Genomic DNA, 14,926 nt, shown 5'->3' with positions numbered 1-14,926 from the left:
TTTAGACTTCCATTTTCCTGGACTCTGTACAAAAATGTTTACCTAAACATTTGTTGACTGAAGAAATCTTAGTCTAAAAGGACAAAAATATCTGGAGAGTGTGAAATGCTACTTTTTAAAACAGAAATAGCTAATCCTCTCCTGTGCTCCATGTAGTTCTAGTTAGCTGTTTTACTTCGTGTCTAATTATGTTCTTAATTTTTGTCTTTGAAGACTTTAGGGCTCTCTGAATAAATTCCAAGTTTCCAGAAATGAAGTAGGGAATGCAGAAATAAAGATTTGGCTCCTTAATGGTTTTAAGATTCATTCTTGCTAGCTCTCTTTGAACTGTAGACTTCTAAGTGTCACAACTTGACCCTAGCTTTGAAATGGAATTTGCTAACATAAAACTCTGTGTCCATGTCAAATCTGAAAGCCTAGGCTCATAGTTGACACTTACTGACCCATATTGCAAACCCAGAAGTTTTTCATCATAACAGGTTGCTACATCCATAATAAAAATACATGGGTAATGTATGAAGTTGTCTTCCATTTTTTAATTTTCATCAAAGTAGGCATTTTGCCCACAACATTGTCTTTGCAACACATTCTTAATCCAGGATTAAATTTACGCCTTCTGACTGTGAAGGCACCAGATCTAGAGAGAACGAAGATAGTTTCTTCTTCTCCAGAGGGCATCTACACTGAAAGGTGTGACAGGAGACAAGATAAGGAAATTTGATGCTTATAAATAACATGAGTGTACTAACTACATGTTAATCCCTGAATGTTAACATTTGTGCAAAATTGGTTTTAGAGTAAATTCCCATTATGCAAGCTGGAAACATATTCATCAGGGGGCATATCCGAAGAATTCTGCAAACCTGTGAGTGGTGGCTGGATTGAAACCTGGACTTGATAGTGCTTGCAGACTCAGTTGCTTTCAGATACAAGATTCTGCATGTGGCATAAAACAAACTGTAGAATTTATTCATAGTTGACACCTTAGTTTTAAATAGTTGCAGAGGTTGATACTTCAAATAGAATGTCAGTCCTACTACTGAGCAATATACTTCAATGTTTTGCTACCAGATATTTGTTTAGTCGTAAAATTCAGTGTCTCAAATCACATAATGTATTTATGATTTTCCCTATTAGATTAGACTAATAATTTCTTTGCAAAGTCAAGAAAAATACATATTATATAACAGAACCCTTAGTTTTATTTTTATCTATTCTTACATCAAGGTGGGTAGCTTCAAAAATTATATTTCTTATTTTGTCACTTGTACATGCATTAAAAATACAATGCTGCTATCTGTTAAACTTGTCATCTCCTTTACTTGGCCACATATTTTGGCTTTAAGAAGCCATAGTGAAAGGAGATTTATAATATGAAGTAGTTTAAATTTTTAAAGTTTTTCCCCTTATTTTCTCTTCTGTATGAATTGCAGTGCACTGGTGCAGAGTGAGCATCTGCTTGTTAGTTTGGATAAAGAATGTGCACACCCTGTCTTGAAGCACATCTGCCAGTTCTCCCCATCTAGTGTGCTTTGATTTGCATCACAGGGTCATCTTGGATCATGCAGATCAATTCCTTTCAGGCGAGGCTGAAGTGGAAAAACAACTCCTTGAGCAAACTGAATGCTCTTTATATGCTAACCATGTTCAATCCACAGAATCAGAGATAAGATAGCCCAAAGTAAAGCACCAAAATACATTTGGAGCTTGGGTTGCCAGCACTGTTTCGTTCTGTACATCTGCTCCTCTTGCACTGCACTACTTCATATTAGTTCTATTCATATTCTATTAGACTATTCATATTATTAGCCATATTAGTCTTTCTGTTGCTCAGTTCTGATTTATAAACTGTAGATTAGCAATGGTATCTTTCTTCTGTCCTTTTTTTTTTAAAAAAAGAAGAATTTAGATGAGGCCTATCTCAGTTTGTTACTGCTGAGGTCAGTTACTCTGATCTTATATTAAATATGTCCACCCTTCTGTGTCTGTGCTATGATAAGCTTAACAACTGCATCTGCTTAGGTCCAAAACTGCATAAAATGGCCTAGATAGCAAAGAGAAAAGAACCCCAATATGTGAGCGATAAAATTATGTGGTTGGTTTTCTCCCTCTGAGACCACAATTTCACTAGAACTTTTTAGGTACTAATGTTTGGAAGACAAAAGACTACAGGTGAGGGAAGAGGCAGGGGGTTGAGAAAGATGGTATTATGTAAAATGGTATGTCTGGTATGGATGTATGCAAATAGAGGAGACAGGACTTGCTAGTAGTTCAAAATGTTTCGTTCATTATCTCTTGGGAGTGTATCTTGGAGGTATCACTGATGTTTAAATTAGGTATTTTTGATACAAGAGAGTATGCTGTGGTGTTGACTTTAATACTGCGTTTGGAAAAATAGGAAGATATTTTCTTTACTGGAAAATTACTTTTAGAAATATCTGATAGAGGTGTTGTCTAGTATTGATTGTCCTGGTCTACGCTTCATACCAGAGGGCTTGCAGACCAGAATATGAAGCAGTGGTAGGGACTGGGATATTTTGGTTTTCAGTGTCTTTGGTATTCCAGTTCTATATTCTCAAGTTTTACTTTACATGTCCATATTGTTTAATCAAGGTAGTCTTTAAGAGAAAACATCCTGAGAAAATAGCATTAGTAATGTTTGCTTGGTAGAAGGAAATCCATGGCAGAGAATGAATGACAGAGACTGCAACTACCTCTCTGCCATCTATTGCTGGAGAAAATCTATCCAATTTCAAAGAACACAACTTGGTGTTACTCTTGAACCTCACTTACTTGGATTATTTGATCGTGTGGTTGGCTTTTAGGCCTATAATGCTAGGAGGGAATATAAATATTGCTTTCTTATTACAGTCATGACTTTACAGTGCGCTATTACTTTGCTGTCGTCTGGGTATATCTTTGAGGATGATTAAAAATCTTAACCTTGGTGAATTACTTTCTGAACTGTGGAATTCTGTGAGCATGAAGACACTAGCTGCTCTTGTTTGCTTCTTGGTCGGTTCAGATTATTGCTTTATCTATGCCTCTACACCTCAGACCTGACCATCATAAAAATAGACTGGCAGTTGAGAGTGGTGGAGGATTTTCTGCTGGCTATAATTGTGTGCTTATTTACCTAGAGAACACCTTTTTTCTAGTGGCCCGTCAAACTGAATTTTATGAGGCTGCAGTGTGTTACTGTGTTAACCTTTAAGTTTGGTAGTACTTTTGAGAGCTGAGTGGAAGTATGAGAAATTAGCCTTTTTGCTAAAGAAAAATAATATTATAGAAAATTCCCTGTATTCAAATGTAGGCAAAACATGAAGTCAAAGTAGATACAAATACTCAAGTGTTATTTTGGAATGCATGCTTCAGTATGCTGCTAAAAGTGGATCTGTATAGATTTATACCCACAGGGCTTGTATTTTCTATACGTACACCTCTTAGTCTGCAACTCTGACAGCAGTTGAATTTTGTGTATCATCGTTACATATTCTATAATCGTACTAGTTAATTACATCGTGATTGCAAACTTATTAAAATGGGGTAATCCTTTGTAAAGCTAATGAGTTACCCTGTTATGCCTAAACATCTGAATGAGGATCCTCCGCATCATCTGAATCTTGCAGTATTTCTGTTGAACAGTCAACACTGGTACACAAACAGGGAATGCAGTTATTGGTACAATTGATACAGAAGACAGTCTTAGCATCAGTCAGAAAAGACCCATTTCCAGAGTGAGTGTGATCCAACCATGATGCTTCATAATGAGAGGTGACATAAATTTTCTTAGAACAAAATCTTCAAGTAATAATTCTGCACTCTGCCAAACCTAAGTATGTTATAAAAGTAAAAGCAACCTATAAATACAGAAGTGTTTGGTGCTATATAAATTCCACAGGCAGACAAATGAAAACAGTCATATATATGAAGCTTTGAAATTGACTAAATAGAAACTAAAATCAGGAAAAATATAAAGTGGAAGCTTCTAAGAAGGGTGGCTTACAGAGGCAAATCTAAGATGTTGTTTAGATCTGTGTATGTAATCTTTTTTTAGTGAGGAAAATTGAAAGTGTTTTAGCTATCACTGCCAGCATACTGATGCATTTGAAAAGTATACCCTGCATCTTGAAAGATGGCTGATCTTGGTAACATTAACTGTTTTAATGATAAAGAGCATTATTAATTTTCACTGTTACTCCTTTTGTAGTTATATTGAAGGAACTCAGGTGGAAACTGGGATCTTACTGTAGTGGGCAATTTCCTGTGACTACCAGAAAGACAACCTCCATAAGTGGTGTTAGAAGGGAAAGGGGCTCTGAGAGGGCATATTGTACTCAACTTCTGGTGACATGCTTAAATAAATTTCTATGCTATCATTTGGCAAGGGTATAAGATATCTTGGGACTGAAGACTGTTAATCAGTGCTTAGGATACTTATGAAATCTATTTTATTATGTGTGGATTTGGCACTGATGCCTATAGTTAAGGTAGTCTAACACTTTCCACTGTAATTCTGTTTTCAGTTGCTTATAATTGAGAACATTTTGGGCTGAAAGTTTCCATTCTGGGTGACTGCTTCAGGGTGATTGTTATTTTTCATTTTAGTACAAGTAGTTCAGGTGCTTTTTCATTTTGAGATTGAGGAAAAATACATGGTCCAGTGGGAGATGTGCCCCATCATAAACAGGGATTGTGGAGTACAAGCCAATTATATCATGTAGTGTGGGAGTGCGCATCCGCTTTGATGAGACTAATGGAGGCAAATGGAGACTAATGCCTTATTAATAAATCCAGATGTCTTTCTTAAAAGTGTAAGTAAGATTATTATTTTTTTTTTTATCAAGATGTTTTAACTCTTCCATCTTCTGTAGTTCATTTGAAATACTAGAAAAAATAGTTGCAGGAAAGGGATGACTTTGGCCAATCCATGCAAAACTTATGAAAAAAAAAATTTGCGTAAGGTCAAATTAGGTATCTCAGATACCAGTGTGGGGTTGTTTTCTGTTCTTTTTTTTTTGGTGATCTTTTTGTAAAATATGTGCTTCACTTTAAAGCCACGACAGTTACAAAGGTTTTTTCTTGAAACTGGTGTTGCTTTTCTGGCCCCTGTGCAAGAGCTGATAAGAAGGAGAATTTTTCTGTTATGCTTTCAGAGTTTCTTGCTTCCCTCTCTTTCCCTTCCCAGGAGGGAGTAGGAGTGTAAGTAATTTGACTCAAATGTATATGGGCATGGATTCGTCTAGGGGGCAGCAGGAACAGATGGGGACAAGTTTGCTTTGAAGACAGAATATAAAAAAACAGAGGAAAGAATTTATAGTCAAACTCTGCAGATAAAGTGTCAATTTATTTAGTATACTCCACCAATGCAATAGAATTAAGTAGTTTTCCATTTGGACAAAAATTCTTCCCCTCAAGGAGGAACCTTCACCCTTCTTCCCTGTTTCTTGTTACACATTTAAAGAAGAAAGCACAAGCTTGTATATACATGGAAAGTGCTAAATACACTCTCACACTGTGGGTTAATGAAAACCGACTACTCCAAATTTTCTTCAAACTTTAAGCGAAAGGAAACACAAGTAAGTATGTGGTTATGGGTGCAGGAAAGTTTTTTGGAAGCTATTGGTACAGGTAAATGATTTTTACTTTTGGCTGACCCTTGGACAGAAATGGAAAGGAAATACCAATATCTACTGAATCAGTATTTTTATTACAAGAAATTGGTCTTAATATAAAAAAAAGGAATTGACTTTGGCTAAAGTCTGTAACAGATTATATGCACATATGCATTTTGGGTATTGCTGAGTACTTCCTAGACTGTTTTGCTTTCTTTTTTATTACATTTGGTTTGCTGAAAATCTGTTCTTCCTCTGTCATTGAATTAATTTTTTTTTTTTTTTTTTTTTTTCTTTTGTGGCTAGTATTATGGTATAATTTATAATTCACTAACTTTTTTTTTTTCAGTAGGGAAGAATATGCTAAAAAGTCTAGTAAGTATAGAATAGAAAAACAATTTGAATGACATCAGAAATGTAGTAAAACTAGAATGATGGCAGACTATGGTAGGAGATTGTTTATACTGGAGTTATTCCACTTTCTATGAATACCTGAATGTAATTTCTGTTAAAATACAATTTCCTTTGGGTTTGTTTTCACTTGGCTTTTTTTTTTTTTTTCTACTGAAGTTAAAAATAAATTTACTGAAAAGTTTATTTTCAGTCTTGCACCAAGTTAACTTTTATTCTCAGAATTTAGATTACCACTGGCTATCTTAAATATCTGTGACTAGAGTTACTTGAACAGAAGCTCATTTTATACACTTTTTTATGGTGATGTTTTTCTTTTAATCATATTTTATTGTGTTACATGTAAAAAATATTCTGATTTAAAGTATTTGCTATTAATTTCCTTAAAAGCACAGTTACTGGAAGAGAAGATGATAGCTGTCACAACATAATAAAATCTGGGATGCAGTCAGGGTCTCCGCAGCTTTTTCTGTTGAAACAGAGCCACCACACCTAAATATTTAACATTTATAGGGCTAGAAATACAGTATCAGACAGAAGCTTACACTAGTTCTGTTAGAACTGTAGAAATGAAGTGCAGTGGGAAGGTTGTGTTCTCAGCCATGTTCTGTGTATTTTGTTTAGCAGCTGTTCAATATGAAAGAAGTCTCATAATAAAAATCAAAGTAAAGGTCTTTCCCATGATGGTGAATGCTTCAGTGGTTAACTACAGGTGGGCTTCTATCTGTACTTGTCTGTTATTACTTTTCTCTGACCTGGTGAATCTTGTTACACAATGTGACGATTCACAAGAGCACTTCATCCCAGCGTAACCACTACCTCAGGGTTTAGAACCATTTCTTGCAAGGTGGGAGGTAAAAGTTTGAATGCTTTTCACTTGCTAGATTCTACTGAAGCTGCACAACTGCTTCATAGCATTTTTTGAAAGAAAAGTATGAGCCAAATGGTTGATTTAGGAACTGTGTGGAAGAGCAAAAATTACTAGAATACCTGGGTTTCACAGACATGGGATTTGTCTTCAAAAAACAGTGAAATATTATCACATCTATTACCCAGAGAGGAGTGGGGACATAGAGATTAAGCCAAAAATGAATATGTTCCTCCTCAAAATAGAGAACCTGGAATGGAAAATTAATTTTTATTGGATAAGTTTGGCAAAATTCTTTAAGCCACTAGATTATGATGGAAAATTTTCAGCTTCACTAACCATGTCTCTCCATGGTATATTCTCTTGGTTAAAACATGGAGCCATGTTCCTTCCTGGCTCAGAAATTATTGGAAGACATTGTAGATCTGTGATTCAAAGCATTTCACTCTCTTGACTGTTGCTGTCCTTGACTTTGCCTCTTTGTGCCCACTTCCATGAAAGGTATGAGGAGAGTAGGCTTGTAGAGGAAAAGAAAACTGACAGTAAGGCAATTTGAGGCCAGAAAAAGAAAAGATGGTGAGTGATAGAAACCATAGTCCTGTCTGCTGCCTATACCTCTCTGCCAAAGACTGGTATTAGTATATGCAGAAGGGCTGATGCAGGCATTCTAAAAACTTGCAGAGTAATTAGCTTGTGAAGGGAAATAATTGCTTGCAATAGAAGTTTCATAAATCTCTTTTACTAGGTCTCCATGTGTCAGCTGTGTGGAGTCAAGAGGACTTATATACTATGTACCAAACCCCTGAATTTTAGAGTTGTCATTCTCCAGTATTTTCCCCATTCAGTTCTATTCAGTTTAAGTTCTTATATCTAACAAAGTTCCATAGTGTGTGAAGAAACATGACATATTTGTACTGTTCTGGTCATTCCCACAGTTCCAAAGGGGTTGGACATGTGTACAATAGCTATGAGGAACAGGATTTCAATCTTTCATGATACAAACACATAAAAAGTGTCAGGGCATTACTGAGCATTGTAATAGTGTTGAAGCATTTTGACAAGATGTCCACAGGATTTTGAGGGGGCTGTTTGGTAAGACTGATTTCTCCGTTTTCACAAATACTCTCTTCAGCTAGAAGCGATGGAGCATGCTGTTCTGGAGACTGCAGTGCTGCTTGTAATGCTTCTTGCTCTCTCTCACTCACTTTCCTTTCTGGTGTCTGCCTGGAATATGGACTTCTACAGCATCTCATCTCCCATTTTCTTGAGACTTGCAGATTCCCGTTAATTATGTGAGCATGACTGCTGTAGTCTGCTCTGGCACGGTGGTGGTGGTGAAGTAAGTTTGACTGCAGTCTCTACACCTCATCCTTGCTGGAGTAAAAAGGTCATTGCTAGCACTCTGTTCTTAGAAGGAAGTCTTGTGGGAAGTCTGGACAGTAGGGCCAGTGTGACAAAGCTTGGCGATGAAGAAGAGAGCACAATGCTACAGGTACTGAGATAACACACAGGTGTCAGCATCTAATAATTTTGATACCAGTTGAGTCATGGTAGTGTCATCAGAGTGAGCAATGGAAATCCAGTATGGAAGGATGAGAAAGGATTGATGTGGCCCTATAAAATGAGGGAAATTTTGAAGGGTACTATTATGTTAGAAGTCTGAAACCTTCTCTGTTTAAGCCTGACTACTTGGCAATATTGTAATCTGTTTAGGATGTGAAATAAATAATCAACACAACCTCTTAATATTTTTATGTCAATAAAGAGGAATCTTATGTTTAACTGTATTTTTGAACAGCAATTGCAGCTTTTCTGTATTGAAACAGCAAGACTTTGAGTAGTCCTGTGTACAGACTGAATTTATTAATACATGGTCTTGTACTTTCCGTCAAAGAAAATAATTTCTTGTCTACAGACTCATCAGAATGCTTTCCCTTGTGTCATTATATCACTTTTATCTTGTGTGGGTTCCCCTTACCTACCCGTTCCCTTGTGAACTGATCATGTCCCAAGTGGTGTAAATCACAGTAGCTGTGGTATGGCCATATGTTTTAAAACAACAAAAAGAATGCTGCTTTTATATTACTAGCAGTCAAGTACTCGTTATTATGACCAGTTTCCTGAGATGTTTTAAAAAATAGGGAGGGTCTTATTTTTTAAGGCAGAATATTTCTAGTTAAGAAGTGTTTGCTGTATCCTTTTAGGAAGGATGAAATGATTTAAACACATTACTGGGGATGCTGCTACTTTACCAGTTAGTATGGTTATATCTCTGTGGAATGCTACAAAAGATTCAGAGGTTAAAAATGCATACCTATGCTTTTGTCTGGTTTTAGGTACTTGATTTATGCCATTATATGGTTTTAATTCTATATACTGGACTGAATCCACAATATGTGAGGTATATAAACTGAAATCAATTAAGTAGATTTACAGTTGGCCTCTTAGTTTGCCCCTCAGCGAATATGGCAATGAATGGAATTTTTGACACTGAGGACTATCCAGTATTTCTTCAGTGCTGGTTTGGTCTAGAGAATGTTGGCTGATAAGATATGTTTTCTGAGTGAGGCATTAAGTGTTTTTCAGGACCTGCATTGGTCCATGAATCTTTTCATAAATTGGGAAGACTGTCAGTTGAGTCCACAGTCTTTTGGAACATATATTTTGTAGCTGTTTTCTGTCTGCTAGGGACAGCTCAGCTGTCTTGGATCTGAATGATTAAACTCATTTTAGGATACTACCAATTAAAAACTTAAATCACAGAGTGATACATTGTTGTAATAGCGTCTATGCACAGTTTGGTTTAGCTTAGGTTAGGCTGTGCTCCGAATTCCGTGTTTATAGTCTTAACTGAAGAGATTTCATAAAGACAATGGAACATTTTAATTTTTTATTGAAACTGTAAAGTTTCAATTATTATCATTGACTATTTTTTGCATGCTTTACAATTCATTCTTTCGAGGTATGCATTTTATTTATAATGTATCAGTCTGCATATTTTCTGCATATGAGTCTCTTTTGATATGCCTTGTGTATGCATATTGTCTGACTGTATCCTGCAAATAATTGTTATTTTTACTAGACAAGGCATAGTCTAATACAATCCTATGTGCCTGCACATGACTCTCACAAGTGTTTTTTATGTGGAGGACCTATACTATAGGTTTTACTTCAAAACATTTTCTCTTTTGTTTGTGTAAGATAATGCTAATTTAATGTCATAGTCCAACAGTTTCCATAGTATTAGTATGTCTATGAATTTCACTGAATTTTGGATTGGTTTCATACTGCAGTTTTTCATTGGCACTTTTTCATTATTTGAGTCTGTACCAATAACAATGTAATTATTTTGCAACTAAATTTCATTGACTCCTTGGAAAGCACTTTTCCCTTTTTCCTTTGAGAAGCAAAGGCAGGCAGGATGCTTTTTCTCATTTATGATACCCGCATCACTTTTCATATTATTGATTTTTTAATTGAATTCTATGCTGTTCAATTTAAAACTGCAAAGACTGTAGAAAATGAAAAATTTTATTTAATGTAGCAACAAACGTAAGAGTTTTCAAATTTAGAAACCAAGGTTTTAGATTCTACGTATTACTACTTAGAAGAAAGGGTTTAAATTCTGAAGAACACCATTAAAAATATATTTTAAAATGGTCAGTTTTTACCTGCCTACTTGAAATATACCTAATGTTTAGTTATTTAAGGGGAAAAGATATCGTTACTCTTTCTAAATAATTTTTTCCTTATTTGAGTTAAGCGTTTGCTAAATTGTCCTGAATTATAGAAATCAATTCTAAGTTGTTGATGGCTTTTACATCTGTTTAGCTATTATGAAATTTTTCTAACTTCTCTGTAGGCTGAATCTTTAGTCTTCCTATAGTATAACTTAGTGCTTCTAGAATGTGATATATTTCTCTAAAGTGAAAATATAATCTCATTGATTTTCAGGCTTACATATATGAAATGCATTCAAGCAGTTTTTCACATAAACTGGGGGGACACACAGAATGTGTCATCAATGTGGCTTTTAGTCCCTCATCTCCACAGGTAAGTAATTTTTTTTCCTTTTTGAAATGAATATACAGAAAATCTTCATTGTAAGCTTGCTTCTTACTATTCTTATATACCTGCCAATATGCTGTGCAGCTGTAAGGCTGTTCATCTAGTTCCAACTGAAGTGTGGTTATTGTGTCAGTTATAAACTCATGCAAAATGCTGCATGCTATGGAGACACATGTTCTGACTAACTGCCTACGGAGGAAAGTTCTGGCATGGAAACTATTGTGAACTTGTTGAATGTTGGGAAAATGTACATCCACCTCAAATTATCTGAGTAGATTACTAATTCAGAGAAATTTAAGAGATAAATAAGAAGGGGCAGGGAAATGGCAAGGGGCTCAGGCCTGCCATAATTACTCAAAGGCCTGAAAGATTTAAAAAGCAATTGTTTTCTTAAATGTGCTGTGTCCAAATAAATAGTGAAATAGCTTTAACACAGTGTTTTGAAAAATGGTTGCTGGTGTGTTTTGAGCCTTTCATATGCCTATAGGTGGAAAGTACTCCAAAGAATTTAGACATTAGGCAATGACAGTTCCTGGTTTTTTACTGATCATTAATACTATGCTGTGTTAACAGCATTATATTTCAGTGTAATAGTTTAATTATAATGCAGAAATATATACACAAGAGTCTGTTTTCTAAGTTTTTATCTTGAAACCAGAGCTTTCCTACAGCAAATTTATCACGTGAATTCTTTGTATACCGTTTTAAATCCTACAGACTTACTTTCTTTGTTTTCATGTATTGAAACTTCATTGAAACTTTCTATTTTCTACATTTCTCCTTACTTTAAAGAGACAACAATAGTCATTATATATATAAAAGAGTACACAGTATCTTCTCTTTACTTCATTACCTCCTCAACACTGGCTGTACTTGCTACTATTAAAAAGTATATATGGAGTAAGTATAATTTCTTTACATGTGGGAGTCTTGTCACATTTACATATCTCCTTCCATTTGTAAATAAAGACGCTAACATTTCTGTGATTTTAGAATTTCTGGAAGTTTTATTCCTTGTGTATATTTTATTTGAACTAAAAAACTGTTAATTGTGCTCTCGTGGTGAACATTATGTATTTCTGCTCTTTGGATTCAGCAATGCTATATTCAATCAAATTGTATAGCTTATTAAATTTTGCACCCAGATAAAGACTAGTTTCAGGTTTAGCACTGAACACAGTTGTGCAAAAAAGATGTTATATACTGTAGAATAGAGCTGACTGCAGTCTTGCAGCATCCTGATCTATAGTTCAGCTGTTGGAATGCATTTTGGTGGAAAATGTCTTCTTAGAGTTTAACTGTTATAAGTCTAGAGACTTACTTGCAATAATACTATGACTCAAGACTTTGAAGTAACTAAATTCAGACAAATCAGTTGTTGATTAGGAGTGCAGAATCCATAAATGATGTAAAATAAACACTGGCTATGGATCCAAGCCAGACTGGTCTAACTCTGAAAGTGTGCCTTGGGGCACCAAGCCTTTAATACTGAACTTTATGAAAACATCACACAGTCAATTTAGTATTATGGTTAAGAGCCAAATATTAAGTTCAAGGACTAGAAACCTTCTTCTTGATGAGCTCTTTCCTGAGAAGCAAGACCTGTGGTTTTGAACCAGCTGACAAATTTCCCCATAGATATAGTTCCGGGAGAAGATTTTGAAGCTGATATTATCATGAGCACTTTACTAAAAAGCCAGGAATGTGCAGAAACTGCTCCTTTGAAGGATTACAAATGGAATGTAATTCTGTTAACCAAATAATTCTGTATAATAAGCACTCTGAAATGATTTCTAAATAGGTATTTTGGACAAAATGCAGAATCAAAAAAAAAAAATAAATAAAAAAATCACCTGGGCTTTCCAATATAGGATTAACATGAAGTTACATTCAAAGGCACTAGAAGAAGGCACTAGGACAAGAAGCTAAGAAATGCAACGGTAAGCTTGTAGAGTAGAAAAGAAGAAAACCACAGATGAATCAGAAAAGAATAATGCCATGCCTTGAAAGAAAGACTTTGATTTAGGCTGCCAGAATTTCCAACACTGGAAGATTTTTATACCTACTTCTACCACTAGTTTTAAAATTGACTAGATTTAAAATTGACACTATTCTTGTTTCATTAAAGTTTGAATGAATATAATTAAGAATGATATTAGGTTCTGCACAAAGCCTCATTGCATTCAAAGGGAAACACTGGCAGGGGAAGGAGTAAAGGGTGAAAAAGGGGAAGTGGCTGAGGAGTGAAATTCAAACATCATGGCTAAGATTTCTGCTGTGGAAAGATCCAGCCAAGAGTGAGGTGTACTGGCAGCAGTCCAACTCAGTGGTTGCTTGCCCAGCACCTGTCCATGAGGTAGTTTGTTCCAACCATTATTATAACTCTCACTTGCATAAATGTTCTTCCAGAAAGGAGGGAAAAAACCTGGATGAGTATAATAGTGATTTTTTTTACTGATGGGGGGGCATTGTTCCTTTCATCATATGGTACTCTGGAATGATTTATAAGATGGTTGCTATGGAAGTTGGAGAAGGGAAATAAGATAGAAGCTTTGCATTTATCTTAGATTTATTTTCAAGATGATTTTTCAGTTTTAGCTTTTCATTGTCACTTCCTGGTTTTCATTCATTATGTAGGGAAACTTACATAGGGAAAAGTGTTTATCCTACCAAAAATATTGATTTCCATCTATTTTAAGGAACATACGTTAAGGGATATTATAGTGTTTAAATATAATAACTATGAACTATAATGCATTGAGTCAACCTAAGTTAAAATAGGATGGGAGTTTTATCTTCCAAATATGGGAAGAATAAATCATCTCTCTTTGAAATGTCTTTGAAGAAGAATAAAAGCAAATGGGGACACTACTGTAATCTGCAGGTTTTTGGTGGCTTTTGTGTGGTTGAGTGTTGGTTTCATCTTTGTACAATCTGAGTGAACAATGTGTGGCAAAACTATCCAAGTACACTCTAGCATATTACTGTTCTCATTGGAGGTTGCTTAAAAAAAAAAAAAAGCATGGAACAAGAAAACAGCACCAAGCTCTGAGCCAGTATACTATACTGGAAGTTATTTTTTCCTGACAGATTCATGACTTTGAAATCAGTATGTATTGCTACCACCCTACTGATATATTGATAGGTAGCTGAGAGAGAGAGAAAAGAACCCCACCTCAAATTACACTTTAATAGAACAAGCCCTGAGCAACCCGATCTGAGTTCAGCGCTGACCTTATTTTGAGTAGAAGGTTGAAAGACATGATTTCCTGAAGTCCTCAGAAAGCTACCTGTCTGAAACATACAGGTATTTAAACACATGCCAAATAAGTTAATATGTAGGGCGTTTGATGAAAAATAATCAAAAATATAATTTGCATTGGATGAAATATAGTAAATCTGTTCCATTCTCTTTGTCTATAGTTTTAAAGAAATTAAATATATGACAGTTTGAAGTGACCACCCAACTGATAAACTGAGAGATAACTTCAAGGGAAAAAAAAACAGAAAGCAAAACTCGGCTGTAATGGAAAAAGTCCTCAGCAACCTGGTCTGATTTCAGTGTTGATGTTGGATGATTATTCTCTGATTTTTTGATAGTGCACATTCTTCAGAAATCTCTTGTCACTGAAGGCATGACAATTTAAAATTGCTATGTGGAAAACATTATCATCTTTTGATTACCACATAAATTCAACTAGTGGCCTATCAGTAAAATATCTAATTTACATGTGTAGAAAGTATTAATTAAAATTGGTACTCGATAGAATATTTTTTTTGCATTAATTTGTAAGTCTGATTTTATGTTCAGTAGTACAGCTATATTTCAAATATAAAATATATTTCAAATAACATTAAAATATGTGCTTAGGTTAGATAATAGGAGAAAGGTAAATGAATAATAGAGATCTGGAAATCTCTTTCACAGCTAGATTTGCATGGGAACACTGAAAATTTCATATTG

General features: G+C 35.1%; 1 protein-coding gene across 1 annotated transcript in view; it reads left to right on the top strand.

The window, feature by feature from the left end:
• Positions 1 to 14,926, top strand: part of WDR27 (WD repeat domain 27) — a 122,926-nt gene that overhangs the window by 59,592 nt on the left and 48,408 nt on the right. The window contains exon 23 of the mRNA XM_074925102.1: positions 10,849 to 10,947. Coding sequence (XP_074781203.1) covers positions 10,849 to 10,947 — 99 coding nt within the window. The remainder of the gene's footprint in view (positions 1 to 10,848; positions 10,948 to 14,926) is intronic.

This window comes from Athene noctua, chromosome 1 (assembly GCF_965140245.1).
Source record: "Athene noctua chromosome 1, bAthNoc1.hap1.1, whole genome shotgun sequence".
NCBI classification, from domain to species: domain Eukaryota; kingdom Metazoa; phylum Chordata; class Aves; order Strigiformes; family Strigidae; genus Athene; species Athene noctua.
Note: the sequence above shows the minus strand (reverse complement) of the source record. Positions and strands in the feature narration are given on the sequence as shown.